Raw genomic sequence first — 19,376 nt, forward strand, 5'->3', positions numbered from 1 at the left:
TCAAGTTAACTTTGCCACACATTTTCTCCTTCTCTAACCATGGAAGTCGATTCCCAGAAACCTCCAGTATCACCCTTGTTGTGGAGGGCACAGCTGTCTGCAGCTAGCAATTCCATGTGGGGAGGAAGGATTGTATGCCTTTGTTCCCCAGTGGCAGAACGAGCTTCTTTTTACTGTTGCTGACATTGAGATAGCTAAAATCAACAGTGAGGTAAACACTTCTTGGGACCATCTGGCAAGGATTTTAATCCCAAATATTCTGTAAACACTGACTCCATTTGAGTACCCGGAACCTACTGTCCAGTCACCACCAACTGCATCTTTATTTCGGTTTTAGGCAGTAATTGAAAGAGCAAAATAGCAGACTGTAGACTCTGTCCCTTCGCCTTTCTCTCTCAAATATTTCAGTTTCATGGGAGATTCCAAGAGACTTACATTCTCTGAGGAAGCTTAGAGGGCCTTGTGAAGTAACCAATAGAGGTAAATAGGGCCCTAACAGTTTTGGTCATTACGTATCTGGTAGCTAGAGCATATTTGGAATTTCTTCATTTTCTGTTGGGAAATGCATTCACTCGAAATAAGAGGCAGAGGCTTGGGGCTGAGTTTTATTTTTCCCGTATTTTTCAAAGTTTCTTGGTAAAAATGATTCGCAGTATGACCTAGTTAAGACTTTGAAATGGCAAAGAGGATTGTGAGAGGGCACTTTATTCAGTCCCAGGGCTGATTTCTGGACTTTTCTACAAGCCTGCATAAAAAGAACAACTGGGGATTATTTCAGCTGTGAAGCACCCAGAGGAATGACTGCTGGTGCTGCTTAATGGTCTCTCTGTCCCTCCTCTGGCAATAAATTTTAGATATTGAAATACAGCTTTGGAGAAAAATGTACTGAAGATTCCTTAAGCTTTTTACAAGACACTCAAAGGCTTTTCACAAGCCCGTGCTCTGGAAATGTGAATTCTTGATGTCTAAACATAAAGGTCCTTTCCTGAACTAGTATTAAATGTGAATTTTCATACAGAGTACTGGGAGAAAGGGAATGCAGCTGGACCATTAAAGTGTGGTATTTTGCCATTTTTAAGTAATGGGAAATACTGATTAAGAATGTTATAAAGAGGGGCGCCTGGGTGGCTCAGTTGGTTAAGCAACTGCCTTCGGCTCAGGTCATGATCCTGGAGTCCCGGGATCGAGTCCCGCATCGGGCTCCCTGCTCAGTGGGGAGTCTGCTTCTCCCTCTGATCCTCCCCCTCTCATGCTCTCTGTCTCCCATTCTCTCTCTCAGATAAATAAATAAATAATCTTTAAAAAAAAAAAAAAAAAAAAAAAAAGAATGTTATAAAGATTTCAGCATACATAATGTGATTGTCTCTAATCATAACCTATTAGCACAAGTCTGTAACAAAAGCATTAACTCTGTTAAAGACAATGGCACACCTATTATACTGTGGTACTTTTTAATTATTTCCATACTGAACAGGATATTGAAGAGCTTATTATCTAAAGGTCAGAATAATGCCCAAGACATGGCCAAGCCCAATGAGTGTCAGATGCATGGAATGTTGGATGACTTCATAGTTATGAAATTATTTCATTTCTCATGATAATTCCTGACTTGCCAAGTTAGTGAATTTTAAGAACTCTGAGAGCAGATTTTAAGATAAATGTGAAATAATCCATACTTTTGGAGTCAGGGACTTCCCTTCAGGCATTAGTTCATATTTGACTTGCTTGACTTACACTTGGGGATAAAATGAGTTAGGACAAGGTCTTAGATACCACATTCCCTTACTGGGAAAGCAAACCAACTTGCACAACTTTGGCTCATGTTTCCTGTTATACAGGCACCGAGAAGCAGCGGTTGCCATGAAATACTTTATTTAACCTTTACAAAAATGTTTTCTTAGTATGGCAAGGCAGTTTAGTTAAATGAAAATAAATAACTATGAAAATTTTGGATTTCTTTTATATCCATCTGTTAACTTCTTTTTTTTTCCAATTAAAAATTAGGGATAACAATTATAATTGTCTAAATTGCCATGATGACTAAAAATAAAGATTGCATCAAACTGTTTTATCCTTTCTTAGAACACGTGTTGGCATGACTTCTATTTTACACTAAATTTTGCTGAATGATGAATGTTACATTTGAGAACAATTTAAAAGAAAGTTTTTTAGGTTGGGTTTCTCTGTTGTTTATATTTGTATTTAGTCAAAATTGATTTTCAAACAAATAAAACAGTTTGGCTCACAGACTCAAAATATTTTTCCAAACCTGAACGACTATTAAACATTATCTCTTGTTTCTTACTCGTTTCCATTTCTCAGCTCACCTAAATCATTCTTTATTTCTGTCCAACATGCTCTTTTCTCTTCCACTGAAGAGCTGGGTCCAACCAAGAGCATGGCGACCGTCGGCTATCCTTCTGTCAAAAGAGTGTGTCTACACAGCACCAGAATCTCCTGGCTGTTGGTGCAACTCAATTAAGCAATTGAAGTTGTTATTTTATTTAATTAATTTAAAAGAAAATAGGAATTATTTCGTATTTTATGGACAAACCATCCTTTTCTGTACTCACACATACGCATACATACCACATTTTTCTGAACTTTCGCTTTTCAACCCTTTGTGGCAGTTATCAGGGGTGAACCGTCTCCAAGGCCCAGACAGTTCTGCATGTAAGGCAGTCATTAGTGTCGTGTTTTTTCAGTCACATGTCATTTAAATACAGGGAAGTCCACACCCTTTAGAAACATGAAAACAAAGTATATGTGTAATGCCGAAATGATCTTTTCAAAATCTACATGTCATTTCATACTTTTTTTACTATGTGCCTTTATATCTGATTTTATAATTATTATGTCCCAAAAATTATGCATAAAATCATATTTTAATATATGAGAGAATTTGCTCATGACATCTTCCTGCAAAAAATTTTTTGAGGTATATTATTTTTTGCTAATTTAGACAATTTGTGTTTAAGCAATTTTTTAGCAAAGAATACACATGAAGCATCCCATTGTTTTGTAGACAATGTGTAAGTCAGAAGTACCACAATTATTCGTCCTACTCTTACTTCTTTTTTAACTCCTTTTTCTCTAAGTATGCATTCTCAGCCAGTTACTGCACAGAGGCTCATGTCTGAACAGTGAAAAACCATAAATAAATTTTTGAATTTGGATTTCTGTTTAGAGTTACTTATAAAATATAAATCTTTTCTAATTTTAGAAAGATTCTATGATTTGCTTGTAGATATGCTGAAACATGGATTAAGCCTTAATGTTTGCTAAAAGTGTGTGACATTTGACATCCTGTTTACCCGTGGAAGTTCAAATAATTTACCGTGAACTATATGATGGAAGGACGCAGTGCACGGTTTTAAAGCTCTAGAGCCTTATAGATGGAAGAGATGATAGAATTATTTCTTTTTTTATATTAATTGTGTATATTTTGTTTTTCTTTGATACCTGTGATTATTTTCTGTCCTATTTCTTTATATATTTGTCTTTAACTCTAAAGGTTTTCAATTTTTTTTTCCTAGTAGTTATTCATATTTGCTCTGTCAGTGTAAATCATTATTCTGCAAAATGCGTTCCTGCATTTATTGTTTTATCTAATTACCTTTTTATACCACCTATTTATTTTAACCTCAGGCTCTTTTCTGTTTATGCCAGACTGTTCTTTCCTCTCAGTAGTTTTCTACAGTTTTACAGAAATCATTTATTTTTCAGTTTAAAGAAGTTTAAAAAAGACCAAAAACTTTCCTGATATTCTTTTCCTGAATTCTGCAACAATGTGTTTATGGTAACTACTCTTTTCCCCTCACTTTTTAAGATGATACTCTCTTCCCTTTGCTTTGTGATATTTTTTTAGAGGTCACATGGCTTATTTTCAGTGTTCGTTAGTGATTGTGGCATATGGACTGTCCTTGGTTAGACTCTTGTTATCACTTGAGGAATAATGAGATTGTTAGTCTCGTCCCCAGCTACAGGGCAGAAGGACAAAGTCAATTCCAGTCTCATTTCCCATTTTCTAGCTGACATATCCTAATATTTCTCAGTTATACAGAGGGGACACCTTCTCCTACATCTTTTCATGCTTCTCTGATACCCCAAATTGTCACACTTTTTGAAAAACTACAGTTCCCCTTGTTCGCAGCTGTTTTTGTTGTTCCTGAGTCTTTCTTCCTCTGTAGTGTTTGTCTCGTGATGACCTCTCATAAATACAGCGGAGTACTGCCAGTCTGTTTCTCCCTGGGAGCTACTATCTCTCTGTAGATGGAGAAAGACCAGGGAGATAGTGAAGAGCAGGACACCAAACAGCCTAAGAAACCGTCAGTTACTTTCTATCCGTGTCTCTAAGGCTTCGGTCCCTGGTCTTTACTGATGACTGATGCCCAGAGGGGAAGCAGCAGCTACTGACGAAGAGTCCCCTGCCTCTTTAGCCTCCCTTTCCACACCACTCTCTCGTGGGCAGGTCCTCTTCCTAACCCTCACGTCTCCTCAGCCCCAAGAACCTACACATACCTCTGGCTGCATAAGAGCAAGATCTGGCCTCCTTTTAAAATGATGATTTTTGTTCCAGTATGACTCTTTCCTTTCCAGGATCAAAATTCAGTGGTTCCATTTGGGTTAGGATCAAAGCTATTAGAGGATTGTAAGCCGATGAGTTCATACTATAAAGTTAATTTTCCAAATTACATTGACAAGAAGTAGGACAAGAAGTTGTTTGTTTGCAAAAATGGTTTGAAGCTATAGCTTGCTACTTTTGGGACCTGTCCCTACTTATAATGCGGTCAGTGTGCTTTGTAGACATTAATTTTGTGCAGAAAAAAACACTCCAAGTTAGGCTGTCGCCTGCTTTTGTTTATCAGAAACAACAGTCCTGTATATCTTTTCTTTACTCTATTTCAGCATGTTTTTTCATGTTATTTCTTTTCATAACTAAGTATGTCCTCTGGTCAATCTTTTAGCTCCCCAAGCAGAATACCTCTGGAGTCCTACAACAATTTTTCCTTCCTCTCATAAAATTTTGCAGCATAAGTTTTCTTGTTAAATATCTGTTTCTGCCACTCTATTGTGAGAATTTCCAGTGCAAGTAGTGTGTCTCGTTCATCTCTATATCCATCATGTGTAGCTTAGTTCGTTGGCTTATGGTAAACATTTAATAGATGTAGATCCTTAAAATATTTGCTATATTGGGGGGAAAAAAAAACCCTATCGCCATAGGGGGGAAAAGCTCAAATAATTACATTAAACAGCTCCAAGGATCATGTGAATAAGTAATAGAGCAAACCAGACCCTATGGGAGGGGCTCGGAGGCTACAGAGGTGAACTGACCGTCATGTCACCCTTTTTAGCAAAGCACCAGCAGGGCAAATGAGAAAGCTATGACACCAGCTAGGACGGATGGGGAGGCTTCAGGCAGGAAGCTGAATTGGAGTTACTAAAATAGAAATGTGTCATTTCTTTCTCCTTAAAATGCAGGCTCTGTATGCTTTCTATTAGACGTTTTTCTTTTTAATAACATTAATGTTTATCTGATTGCAAAATAATGCATATTTATAGTATGACATTTGGAAATTACATAAAAGAACACAAAACACATACGCAAAGGAATACTTAAAACACACGACCCCAAGATAACCACTGTTAGCATTCTGGCATATTTCTAGCCATTTTCTCCCCTAGAAACAGGCACGAATACGTTTTCATTTTGCAAAAACGGAATGTGTCCTGCACGTATCTTTTTATAATGTGCTTTTTTTTCCATTAGTCTACTGCTACCTAATATTCTCAATGTTTTTTTGTGCTGTGATTGTTTTCTTCAGTAGTTTGAGAGGACTCTACAGTCTAAGTGTGGTTAAGCTCCCCAGAGTCAGCACCACTTACTCTGAGAAAGCACACCTGAGTTCAGATCTCATCCCTGCCCTCCCAGCACCATGGCCCTGAGCAGCTTGCTCAGCCTTGCTGTGACTCAGTTTGCTTTTTCATCTGTAAAATGGAACAAAAGTACCTACCTCGTAAGATTGTTTTAAGGAATGAATGAGAAAATCTATAAAAAGCCCTGAGGCCAGTGCTCGGCACATAGTACGTATCTAACAAATGATCACTTTTATTGTTTTTACCATATTTTATTTGATCCGTTTCCTAGCAATGCCTAATTTTTATTATTAAAACAGTGCTGGAATAAGCTTCCATCTAGGTAAATCTTTGCACATATGTATAATTATCACCCTATGAGAAATTCCTATGTAGAATTGATTTGTCAGTATCTGAAACTCAGATTTTTGACAAGGGCTACCCTCCAGCTACAGTTTTCATTCTAACGGATATGTTGTGAGTGTGCCAGGGTTCCCTTTTTGTAACGGGTTGTTTTAGGCTGACTGCACAGTATCTGTGGCCTTCATTGAATTCAGTCATGAGGGAAAACCTACAAGAACTCCCCTTTGGTGGAAGAGCCAACCACCCAGCCCTTGTGTCACAACAGAGGGGCCTCTGTTACCCCGCCTCCTGGACCACTGATTTGGAAAGCTTTCTCTTTCTCCTTTTTCTTCCAAAATACCCTGCATCAAAGAGTCCAGGTTATCCACTAGAAAATAAATCAATATGATTTATTTCCACATTTCTTGTTCTTTACTTGTGAGATTGGGTTCTATGAGTAAATGTAAAAGAATATAGAGGGTCCTGAGAGTTCCAGTATTGAATCAGGGTGACATTATCTAGAAAGTTTTCCACTTGGTTTTTTAGCATTACATCAGATACTCTGAACATCCTGAAATTTAACTGCCTTGAAAAAACAGTAATGAGCAGCATATTTCATTTTATTTTTATGTTAATTTATTGGTATGACATGTACTATCAGTTCTACTGATAGTAGAACATTCCAAACAAGCAATTAAACTTAGATCTGTGTAATTTGATCTGTAGCTTTCCAGATATTAGTTTAGAAAGACAAGAATTTTTAAAAATATTTTAACTTTAATTTTCACTCAAAATGCTCACCTAGTCTATCATTTGGGATCTACTTTATGCTTTAATATCAGTATTGCAGTGTCTTAATTATGGATCTGAGGGATTACATTGATTTGTAATTTAATCTAGTATCATCACCCATGTAAAGCAAATCTCCTGTGTTGAAAGGTCATTCAAAAACTTGGAATTGTTTTTAAGAGTATACTTACCTTGAGAAGCACTGAATAATACATGTAACTGTTGAATGACTGTATTGTACACCTGAAATGAATAGAACACTATTAACCACACTGAAATTAAAATTTTAAAAATCTAGTGAGACAAAAGAAAAATATTTTAAAAATAGGAATCATTTCTAAATTTTTTTTATTCTGAAATTTATGATATTTTATGCAAAGATATCACCACTCAAAATTTTTAATGTCTACTTTGGGTTATTTTTCAATAATCCTCACTCATTTATTTATTCAGCAAATATCTGTTGAATGCCTACTGTTCACTAGGCTCTTGGGATATAGTGATAAGTTTAGAAGTTTAAAAAATACACATGATGCCTAAGCTTTAATATATATATTAACAATACATATTAATATATACATATATTTAATAGTTTATTTCACTTGGATTGAATGTTAATTTTTGAAAACGCCTAAAATTTCTACCAAGAATATAATGGATTGGGAAAATTTTTGAAATTATTTCGATTTTCAATTTCTTCTTAGAGCGTGACATATTACTGGGCGCCTGGAAGGCTCAGTCGTTAAGCATCTGCCTTTGGCTCAGGTCATGATCCCAGGGTCGTGGGATCAAGCCCTGCATCAGGCTCCCTGCTCCACAGAAAACCTGCTTCTCCCTCTCCCACTCCCCCTGCTTGTATTTCCTCTCTCGCTGTCTCTTTCTGTCAAAATAAATAAATAAAATCTTTAAAAAAAAAAAAAGATTACATATTACTGTACAGTAAATTATTATAAAATGCAAAAAAAGTGTAAGTGAACCCGAAGACAGATTTTTTATTTGTCACTATTTGGATAGAAATCATCTTGGTAACAGTTTTCAAATGAATAGTGAAATAAAGTTCACAGACTAGTATCTGGTACCTTCATTTATATTTAAGATACAATTTTAAAAATGTGGCCATCCCCTTTTCTTTCTCTTCCTTGGTGTACCCTGTTTTCCTGGATTTCATCTTATTTTTCTTTCCTCTGTAACTGATTCAGGAATTCTCCCTTTGGAGGTGACTGTGGGTGGTCCTGAGAGCTGACCCCAGGCCCCTGATCAGTAATTCAGTTTTAACTTTTATTTTGTATTGAAAAAAAAAAATGAGCAGAGAGCTGCATATGCTCCCATTTGAGATCTTCAGTGGAAAAACGGTGAATTTAGTCTGGCTGCCCTGGGGAGGTGGTGAGACTGCTGGAAAAAAAGAAAATGTAACCCCTTGGGATCTTCCAACAAGTGTGGCCACCATACAACCTGCCTTATTGCTGAGTTTCGGTTCCCACTGAGAAGTTCCAACAAGAGTGGTTCCTATTTTGACTTCTTCCCCCGATGGAAAGTATTAGACACTAGCTAAGTAGGCCAAAAAGAATGAAAAGCCTGAATAGAAAAGATGGTAGAGGAAGTGAGTCAGTAAGGGAAACTTAAGAGAGAAGAAGGGAAAGAAAATTTCCAAGTTGATAAGAAAACATGGGCTCCAGGCAACAAAGGATAGCGAATTTTTGGCTAAGGCCATTGCTTCATCTCTCCCAGGTTTCCAAGTTTCTGGCCCACCTTGCCTCTCCTCCTGCCTATTGCAGCTGCTCTCCTCCTTCCACACTCCACTCTTAAGTCTCCTTTCAACACACACACCCCTATACAGAAGGCTTCAGTGGCCACCTGCTAATTCTTCAATAAAACACAAATTCCTCGCTTAGTAAATCAGTGCTGGCCACAATCTAGTCTCCCTGTCTGACCTTATCCCTCGCTCCCGTTTTTCATGTTCCCTTTTCTCCAGCCATTCCAGACTGTTAACTTTGCCCCCAAGCATACCTTCTGGCTTTCACATCTCACCTTGTCCCTTAGGCCCAGAAAAGAACCACCATCTTTGCCAGTCGAAATCCTATGGTAACTCTGAGCCCCAACTGCTTCATGAAGCTCTTCTGATCACCGCAGCCCAGAACAAGCCGTCCTTTCTCGAGACTCCTGTACCATGTCGTACCTCTCCTAATGCCTCTTGTTATTTATTTGTGCATGCTTTATTTTCCCCATAAGATCGTAAGCTCCTTGCAGGACAAAAGACACAGCTCTTCCTCCTTACTTCCTCCATAGTGGCTAGCATATCAGCTTCTTATAGTAACTGAGTAAGAAAATATATCGGAGGAATGATAGAAAGAAATCACATTAGGATCAAGTAGTCTAACACGAGTTTCACATTTTTATGCCTGATTTTATAGTCCCTTCAGTATAGAAAGAGAAGTAGCTATATGAGTATTTGTTTTAAATGGAGACTGTTCAGTACCTGGAGCCGTGAAATTTAGTCATTTGGTTCAACAGAACAGACCTCCCCCACTCGGTGGATGTCCGTGAGTATCCGCACTGCTGTCTAATGCCTGAAGCAGACACATCATGGGAAGGACGACTGAAGGAGTGCTGGGCCTTCTCAGGTCCTTTTTGTAGGTTTTCTCTCTTAGGAATGCAATTCCTTCCCTAAAAAATGATATATATCTAATAGTGATTTAGATGCTTTGAACAGTGGACCAAGCATTACAAATATTCTACTAGGGATGCATGTGGGGAGAAGTGTGATGTTTTTCTCCCACCTAACTTTTCTGTGTGAACTAAATCCAGACGTATCTGGATTTTCGTAATTCAAAGAAAATCTTTACACCAACATTTTGAGAACACGTAGCTGCCAAGCGAAACCCAACAGCATATATTCCTTGGTGACATTCAGTCGGTTGAAGCTGTGTGCATGCAGAGGGAGCAGCTACGTAAAACTGAGCTCGTATGCAAATGTGAACACTCCTCAATTCCAATTACACTGTGTATATTAAACCTTTCTTTAGAGGCTGTGGAATTTTCAGGAAAAATACAGCCAAGCTTGACCTTAAGTACCTTGCCTCATTATTTTTTTGTCATTTCCAGCTACTAGTCTCTCCAAAGAAAACAACTTTCTTGTTTCTTTTAGTTTTGTGTGTGCCCTGAGCTTTATTCCCAGTTGCTGCTACAAAAAACTGAAATAGTTCCAAACACCACTATTGTTTTTCTTTTTTTTCTCTGTAACTAATATTTAAAGATCAAAGATAACTCCAGTACTTTTATGTTGTAGAGGGTATATAAGACCAATTTTTCCCTAAAGGTATTTGCTGTCCAGGATTTTTTTCTTTCTAAAACTTTTCTTTTTTTTCTTTTCTTTTCTTTTCTTTTCTTTCTTTCTTTTTTTCTTTTTTTTTCCCCTGTTAGCTTTCTTTTCTAGAAGTAACTGAATGGTAGCTTTTTGATTTCACGGGGTCACTGGCAGTTGAATGGATACAGAACTGGAGTGGGGCCATATGAAAAGCAGGGAGATGAGTTAGGAGGTTTTTAAAAAATATTTTATTATGGTATTTTCAAACAAACAAACAAAAAACGCTCCCTTAACTTTCCACCAAAATCATATTGTGATGACTGGTGACCTTGGGAAATGTTTTAATTTAGGCACTTTCTAAAGGCTCCTTCTAATGCTAAAGCTGAAAAATAATCTTTCCGTCAAAAGGCTTTCATTATTATGACAATTCCCATGTAAATTCTTAATGTATTTATTTTAAGGGCCTATTATAGTTCTTATACAGTGTTTTTATAGTTTTATTCATTCTGTTAACTGGGAAAATGTTTCATATGAACAGCCTTTGGTTCATTCTTTTAAAAAATTATATATGATATGAAGGAAAATAGTGAGTTTGTATATTATATAAATGTTTTTCCTAAAATGTCAGTTTTATTTTCTTATTCTTAGAGATTGGGTAGAGCACTGTTTATTTTCATTTAAATATGTATCCTAAAGAAGCAGTAATTATTATGTTGTTTTGGAATACTTGTTCAGTTAAGCAGATTTTCTTCACTGCCTTTAGGAAGTAGGAGTGGAAATAGAAAATATATGATGATCATGAAAGAAATATAAATATTACAAGTGGCAATACTGTGTGAATAAATATGAATGTGAATCAGGAGACTCGTTTGGTAAACGTTACAATAAATACATGGCTAGCAAAAAATAGAACAAAGACATTTTTTCATATATTCAAAATGCTGAAGATAGTTCTAGTATGATATATGTGATCTCATAAAGAGAGTATATTGAATGAACTACATCCTCGAATTGCTATTTTGTTCCTTATCAAAAGAAAAAAATAAGGATTGGCAACTTAGGGTCAAAAATAATGCCACAAATGAAATTTAGCTTTACTGTTTAGCCATAAGAAGGAATAAACTGCCAGCCAAGACCAATGTTCTTTGATCTCACATTTCAACCTTCTTGTCCTCCAGATGAATGAAATGGTCTTTTCTCAAATGTTCAACAGGCCTTTTACCATTTGATAGGACAGTTATTTTTAAGAAGGTTTAAAATGTGATCTGGAAAACCACATTGACTCTCTGTGGCATATTTGCTATTCTTAGCCTGGTTGAATAAGCTGGAAGTGGATGAATAATGCAGGTCAGAAAGAAAACAGATGCTAAATATTACAAATAGGAAGGTTTTCCAGCAATGAGACTTTCATTTTAGGACTAGATGTTTGTTGGCACTTTTGGCATCATGACGATTATTGTCTTTCTCTCCAGCTGTTACACATCTGTATTGAAGGTTGGGGCAATTGGCGCTGGTCAGAGCCCTTCAGTGTGGACCATGCAGGGACGTTTATTAGAACTATTCAGTACAAGGGTCGGACTGCTTCCCTCGTCATCAAGGTTCGGCAACTCAGCGGCGTGCAAAAACAGGTGAGTTCCTTGTGTTCGTGACCCAGACAGCTCTTAATTCTTTCACGAAATTCATGGAAGCTGAACTGAAAGAAATGAAAATAATTAATAATTAAAAAACCCGCAGTGGTATGCCTATGTGTGCTTACTGCTGCCCTGCACGTGAGCACTTCATACGTGCTTGTTGATGATCCTGAGGATGATGATGGCTTCAAACCCTTTGTCTCACATCTTTTACAAGAGCTGCTAACGAGCAGTAAAATTTACTGATTTTAGTTTCACCTCTTCTCCCTGTCACCACCTACCTTCTGGTAGAGGTGCTAATGAGCTGTGAAATAGCCAAAAGGCCTTTATTAAGAAGGAAAGAAGCCCTGGGTGTTGGGGACTCTGGATAATCCAACAGTGGATAACCAGGAGTTGGTTCTCCAACACGTAAGAGTAATCTTCGAGAAAGTGTTGTGATACCTCCCAGGACAAAGTGGGCCTGGGTCTCCAGCAAGCTTTCTTTTCCTAGGAGTTAATATTAACTGCAGTAAAAATTCACTACAGTCTAACTCTTGGCATATAAAACCTCAGCTCTCAGCACATATTTTTACGTATTTTATAAAACTTCCTTTTGGCTGTTTTTGAAGTTCTAAGACTGCAAAGGGGAAAAAAGTATCTGACACTTTTTTTGTGTTCTTAAGATGTGAAAATGTGGTTTTTAAAAGATGTTTTTCAAGCATGGCGCATATGACAAGAGTAGAAAGAAAAAAAGGAAGTATTAAAATCTGAAAACTGGCTTCACTGCACACATCATAACTGGATTTGTCATAAGAGTTTTAACATATACATCTGCGTCTGGATTGTAACAGTCCATCCAGAGCTTATGTGAACTGCGGACATGATAGAAACAGCCCTCAGTCCCTGGAAAAGGAAAAGGGGAGCTTTTCTTATCAAGCAACATGGGCTAGTCCATTGCCATGTGCCAAGGGGCAGACCGGAAGCAAGTGGTGAGGTGAACAGTAGGACCTGTGCCGTGTATGTTCTTGGTCTGCTCCTAATCAGGGAGCTAGACTTCATGTTCTCATTATTGTGGGCAACAGAAGTGAAAAGAATATAGCAGAAGAATCTTCCCAATGAACTGACTATTCCTCGAGTATTTATTGATTGCCTACAGTGGAACAGAGTGAAACAAAAGACACTAACCATGTGACACAGTCTTTGCTCTTAAGTTACAAATTTATATAAACCCAACAGTGTGTACAACTGACAGTAAGTGTGAAGGGAATTTAGAGGTTGCACTAAGAAGATATGACTCAAGTTGGGCTTTGGAAAACATGTAGAATTTGGATTAAGAGAGGACATTCCAAGTAGGCAGTGTAACATAACGATAGGAATATGGGACAAATGGGTCTTACTGGGACTCATGATGGGGCCAGCCTAGCTAAGCGTGAGCTTTGAGCTACAAAGTCTAACAAGACGTGTCACTGACTTTCATCTGCCCTCAGAACTGTCTTTATTGGATATGCTCTCAATAAATATCTGCCCAATTAATACATTCTGGTTTTCTGATTCTGTCACTCGTGGTCTTTCAAGAATGCCTTATCCACCTTCCCAGTCACCAGCATTCCTGAGAAATGGTCATTCAGCATCCATTTGAATACTCCAAATGATAAGAGGCTCATTTCCTCACACGGCAGCCCTTTCCATAATTGATGACTTCCAGCTCTAAGTGAAGCTCTTTCCTAATTTTGAGCCCAAATCTCTCACCATTCAGCCAGTTTTTACCGTTCATCAGAACTTGTAAGACGTACGCAACAACTTATGGTGAGGACTAAGTTATCTCTCCTCTGTATTATAGCCCTTCAAAAACACAAGGGGAGCTAGGATGTTTCCCCTTAGCTTCCTTTTCCTTAGACCAGTGGTTCTCAAACTTGCGTGTACATCAGCATCGCCTAGAAGGCTTGTTAAAACATAGATTACTGGGTCCCACCCTCAGAGTTCCAGATTCAGGAGGTCTTGGATGTGACGTGAGAATTTGTATTTCTCACAAATTCTCAGGTGATACTGATGCTACTGATCCAGGGGTCACACTTTGACCACCATGGCTCTGGTCTGAACTTTCCCAATTCATTCAGCTCTTTTGCACATGGTTGCTAGAACAATTAACAATTAATGGAATGGCAGGGTCACTCCATGGAGAAATGGTTTTCATGGTATGTCATTGGTGGTTAAGATCAGAGCCACTCTGGCTGTGTATCCACTTGCTAGCTGTGTGATCTTCAGGTTATTTAACCTCTTTGTGAATCAGTTTCCTCATCTGTCAAATGGGGATAGTAATAGTGCCTTTGTCACAAAGTTAGTGTGAGAATTAAACGCGTTTGTATATGCGAAGTGCTTAACAATAGTGCCTGGCCCGCTCACTGTCATAACTCAAACTATAGTTACAATAATGAAAAATTCCCAGGCATGCGTAACGTTGGTTGGACTTTGTTGTATTACAGTAGCACGTTCTTCTGGGGCGCCTGGGTGGCTCAGTCGGCTAGGCATCTGACTTTGGCTCAGATCATGATCTTGGGGTCCTGAGATGGAGCCCCGTATCGGGTTCCCTGCTCCATGAGGGCCTGTTTCTCCCCCTTCCTCTTCCTCTGCCCCTCTTCCCGTTTGCACATGCACGCACTCTCCTTCTCTCAACTAAATAAATAAACTCTTAAAAAAAAAAAAAGACAAAAACAGTAGTGCCTCCTTCTTGCATAGATATTATGTATCTTCAAGGAATAATATGAAATTTCAGGGATAAGTTAATGTATACTGTGCTCCTGAGCAGATACTATGCATTGCAACAGTGTACTGTTAGGTTAGAAAAGTTGGCCATGAAAAGTACCTTTTTTAAAAATTCTCACAAAATGTTACTTACCTTTTTTTCCCCCGACTATAAGAGATTTCCTGGCCCTAATATTTATTGCCTAATATCTTAGGCAAATTTCTTAACCTTTCTGTGTGTCATACTCCTTTTACAAAAGAAAGCACCTAGTAAATATTAGTTCACTGTTGTTATTTTTATGTTAACTATTTTAAAATAGTTCTGAAAACACAGGAGTCTAAAGTAGAAAAGAAAATTACCCATATTTCTGCCATCCAAAGATAAATACTGTTACTACTTTGGTGTATTTTTTCTACTCTTTTTTTATTTTCTTCTATGCAGATATTTTTTAACCAACCTGAGATCTGATTATAATTAGTTTTTCAACTTGTTTTTTTCACTTAACATTATATGATGCTTATCTTCTCATATTATCTACAATTCCTAGACTATCTTTTTAATGGTTGCATAATAATTTGCCATATGGTATGTTGAAACACATTTAGACATCCCCTCGTTGCTGCACTTTTTAGATAATTTCCAATTTCTTGCCATAATAAATCCTTAAATAAATATCTGTGAGTATACATATGTATGTCTATGTCTGTCCTTAAAATAATTTGCTATAAAATTTAATTACCTGAGCAAAGGATGTGAATGTTTTTGTGGTACTTGATACATCTTCCCAGACTAAAAACATGTACTTTATTCTTTAGCCAAAATTCATTGTTTTGTGTCACCAGATTCTTGTTAGGGCTACATTAATCCTTTAAATAACTAAATACATATATTTGTCCCAACCATCTGCTGACTCTCTGAGTTTTTCAAACTATTAGCATTTCTTAAAAATCTTAATGTAAAGAGGGGTTCAAATCAGACTTACAAAAAATTTTCCATACATTAGAAGTTTAAGGAATCCTTTTAATCATTCTCTCTGTTAATGTCAAATATTCAGATTTTAAGGCATCTGGTGACAAATCACATTTCAAGATATCCAAACGTTATTTGGATATTTAGTAATTATTTTCTGTAGGGACTCCCTCTCACACTTGTCTCTGCTTGTATCCTATTGTAACAAATTATCTTATTAAAAAAAAAAAAAAGAATGTAGCCAGACAGGAAGGGACTTTTTGGGAATCAATAATGGAAGCATAAGCCACCCTCCCATTGCATTTACCTTTCTGAAAGAAGTACCATCTTCTTCCACGGGAACTGGCAAAGTCCATTTTCCATTCCCACTGTCATGGAAGACACACACACACACACACAACTTATAACTTAGAGTTTGAGCATTTATTGTCATAGCCAAATGAGATTGGGCTCTAAATTAGGGCCATTTTAAACACTCAGCCAAGTAGTGAAAAGTAGAACACAGAAATAGCAATTCATTTTAACTTAGGAAGAAGCAAATGGAAAATGGTTTGTACTGAACCCAGGTAATACTGAAAGGTTCAGCGGTCCACCAACTTCAAAACAACTGCTGCATATATCACAGTTGTGAAAAACCTTTCTAGTCTTCCAGTTGGATTTAATTTTTTTATTGTCAGGGTAGATTAACTAAAATTCAGATTAGCTCCAGTAGGAGTACATCAGAGACACAGGATTTCCTCAATTAGCCAGGGTGGGAAAGAAGATAGGAATCAAGGTTTCAGAAGAGCTTTGTGGATTCCTGCCTCTCACATCTTGGCTTCTTTCCTTCTGCCCCACCTGGGCTGGGAAATTTGCAGTAAACCACAGCTGCCTAATTTCCAAGCTCCATTTGGGGAGGTGAGTGTGTGCAGCTCCCTGATGTGCCTTAACTGCATTAACACGCCCCTGGGTAATGGAGAATTGGCTAATGCACTCCTGAACAATGAGGTTTGGTTATTTGTACCCTGCCTTTCTTATACCTCTGCCATGGCCCCAACTGAATGAAAATGGGCCACATACAAAATTTCTCAGGAACTCTGTACGTTATGCAGCTACCCATGTACACACATTGACGTCCATGTTTCCCATCCCCTCATTGAGGAAAGCTTTACCACTCTAAAAACGTAAATGTACATATGTATGTATATTTGTATCTTTATACATACACTTTTAATCAGGGCTAAGATATCATTTTCCAGTGCATCTGGTGCTCTGGAGTTATTCTTTAATATCGCTATTCTTCTTGGCACTGATCTAATAAGAGTTCTGAAACCTGCTAAGTAAAATCATATGTGGAAATCTTCAATACACATCTTTGTGGCTTTGGGGAAAGAGGAGAATTAGTGTGAAACCTGGAAATGTGTATTAAAGAGAAACCCTACATTAAAAAAAATTAAGTAGCTGTCTTCAACTGATAAATTAATCTTGAAATTCTAACCATAATTTTCAAAATAAAGGCATTGTAAATGTTGCCACTTTGAAGAAAAGCAGACATGGCTCTCACTGAACTCTGCATGAGAGCAGCTATGAAGAACACCATTCTGAGGAGTAGCCATTTGGATTTTCCTTCATCTAAGTAGCCTTCTCTCCCTGGCCACTTTTAAGGGTTTTCTTTTTATCAAATTTGAAAGCCTATTTAACAGGCTTTCTAGTTGAAAATGAAACTATAAAAACCCACCAAGAGGATCTTTGTCTTTAGACAAAGTGAGTCCCAGATGGTTGCAGAAATTCTGTGGTTTCTGAGAGACAGCAAAATTCTCTCCTAAATTTCATGGGGCCCAAAGGTTCTGAAGCAAGAGCAGTGTGCATACATTGCCAGACCTGCGCACATCAAGAGGAAGAACAGAATGAAACACTGCCTCAGAGCTTTCACGTGTTTACTTAAAGTTAGACAATGCTAAGGCCTCGTAAGACTTAACCATGAGTGCTTAGTAACTCCTAGCATGTGCTGAAGGAAAGCTTGCCTGCTCACTCATGGCTCATGGTTCAGTTGACTTCTGTGTTTGTTATTGAGAAAACATTGTTTTAAAAGATTATAATGGCCAGAGTGCCTCCGAGTGATATAACAGTTAAGCACAGCTTGGTTTTTACAGATGTGCTCCTTCTAAAGAAAAGTCAAAGGAATAGATAGTTGGAAAATAAATGTTTAAGAAAATGCTAAACTTCACTGTTCAACTAATATTGAAACAACAATGACATTTAATTTTTGGTCTATCAATGTAGCAGGTTTATAATGAACTAAATAATAGTTTATTCGTAAATAATCATATTTATTTGTATAAATAATAGTTGACTTATAGTGATGTTTACAAAGTTCTCTTAATCATATATGAAAATGTATCCAGGGGCGCCTGGGTGGCTCAGTCGTTGGGCGTCTGCCTTTGGCTCAGGTCATGATCCCAGGGTCCTGGGATCGAGCCCCGCTTCGGGCTCCCTGCTCGGCAGGAAGCCTGCTTCTCCCTCTCCCACTCCCCCTGCTTGTGTTCTCTCTCTCGCTGTGTCTCTCTGTCAAATAAATAAATAAAATCTTTAAAAAAAAAAAGAAAGAAAGAAAATGCATCTATTAGGGTGTTTTAAGTTTGAAGTAACAAAATAGGCGTTTTAATCTTCACAGTAAGCTAATGAGATGTAGATGCTAGTATTGTTCCTATTTTTACATTTATTATCTCATATAATAAGAAGGAAGAAGGCAGGTTAGGTGTTGGTTAATTAAGCCACTCAGTGCTATATCTGCTTCTCTGCTAGCCTCTTGGATTTGCCTTTTTTGTCTCAAGATGGCCACAAAAGCTACATGTCCACATATATATCCTCTCATAACATCTTCCGTGACAGACAAGAAGCGGGGCTTTCTCTTCTCAAATTGTCTCCCTTATCAAGGAGTAAAATCTTTAGCCTTTTAGCAGTCTTCCCTTTTCATATTATTAGCCAAACCATGCCCCGTGTTCACCCCTCAAGTAATCACTGGCAAAAGGAGAATGGAATTACAAGGATTAGTTTGTGCCGATTACGACATAGACTCTGGGGGCCGTGGAGGTGTCCACGTGCCCTGGGTACTTTGCTGCGTTTTGAGACCTGAACCAAATCAGGGTTACTAATAACCAGGGAGAAGGAGGGACCACCTCTTTGGAATAGAACCAGTGGCATCTGCCGCATTTACATTATGATAGGCAGTCTTTATTCTCTTTTTTATGGTTTCTGGGTTTTCTTAATTGGTGGGTATTAATATTATGAAAGACAGACCTTCAGAGTGATTATCAACACAGACTCCGGGCCAGAGAGTCTGGGTAACATCAGGCAAGTTATCCAACATCTCCATGCCTCCGTTTTTCCCTTGTTAAGATGACAAGTCCTAGTAGCACCTATTTTATATGGTTGCTGTGAGAATGAAAGAGTTAATTTGTAAAAATGCTTTGTAATAGGACGTGTGTGCGTACGCTCATACTGTACATGTGTACATACGTACATATGTATGCAGAGAAAGAGCGGGAGAGATTTATTTTAAATTACTTTAAACACAGTTGTGAAGGCTGAAACCCAGAAGAGCTTACATGTAGTTCCAGCCTGAAAGCCTGAAAGCCTGAAAGCCGGTAGCTGATTTTTTTCAGTCCATGTCCAAAGGCCAGGAAAGACCGATGTCTCAGTTCAGTCAGGCAGGAGGAGTCCCTCTTACACAGGCTCTTTGTTCTATTCAAATCTTTAGTTGACAGGATGAGGCCCACCCACA

General features: G+C 37.8%; 1 protein-coding gene across 6 annotated transcripts in view; it reads left to right on the plus strand.

Moving 5' to 3' along the window:
• The window catches only part of VPS13B (vacuolar protein sorting 13 homolog B), a 749,374-nt gene that overhangs the window by 675,310 nt on the left and 54,688 nt on the right, over window positions 1-19,376 (plus strand). For all 6 annotated transcript variants that reach the window (XM_032421506.1, XM_032421505.1, XM_032421503.1 and 3 more), the window contains one exon: window positions 11,764-11,919. In XM_032421506.1, the coding sequence (XP_032277397.1) occupies window positions 11,764-11,919 (156 nt within the window). The remainder of the gene's footprint in view (window positions 1-11,763; window positions 11,920-19,376) is intronic.

Source organism: Phoca vitulina, unplaced genomic scaffold, assembly GCF_004348235.1.
Source record: "Phoca vitulina isolate PV1807 unplaced genomic scaffold, GSC_HSeal_1.0 scaffold25, whole genome shotgun sequence".
Classification (NCBI taxonomy): domain Eukaryota; kingdom Metazoa; phylum Chordata; class Mammalia; order Carnivora; family Phocidae; genus Phoca; species Phoca vitulina.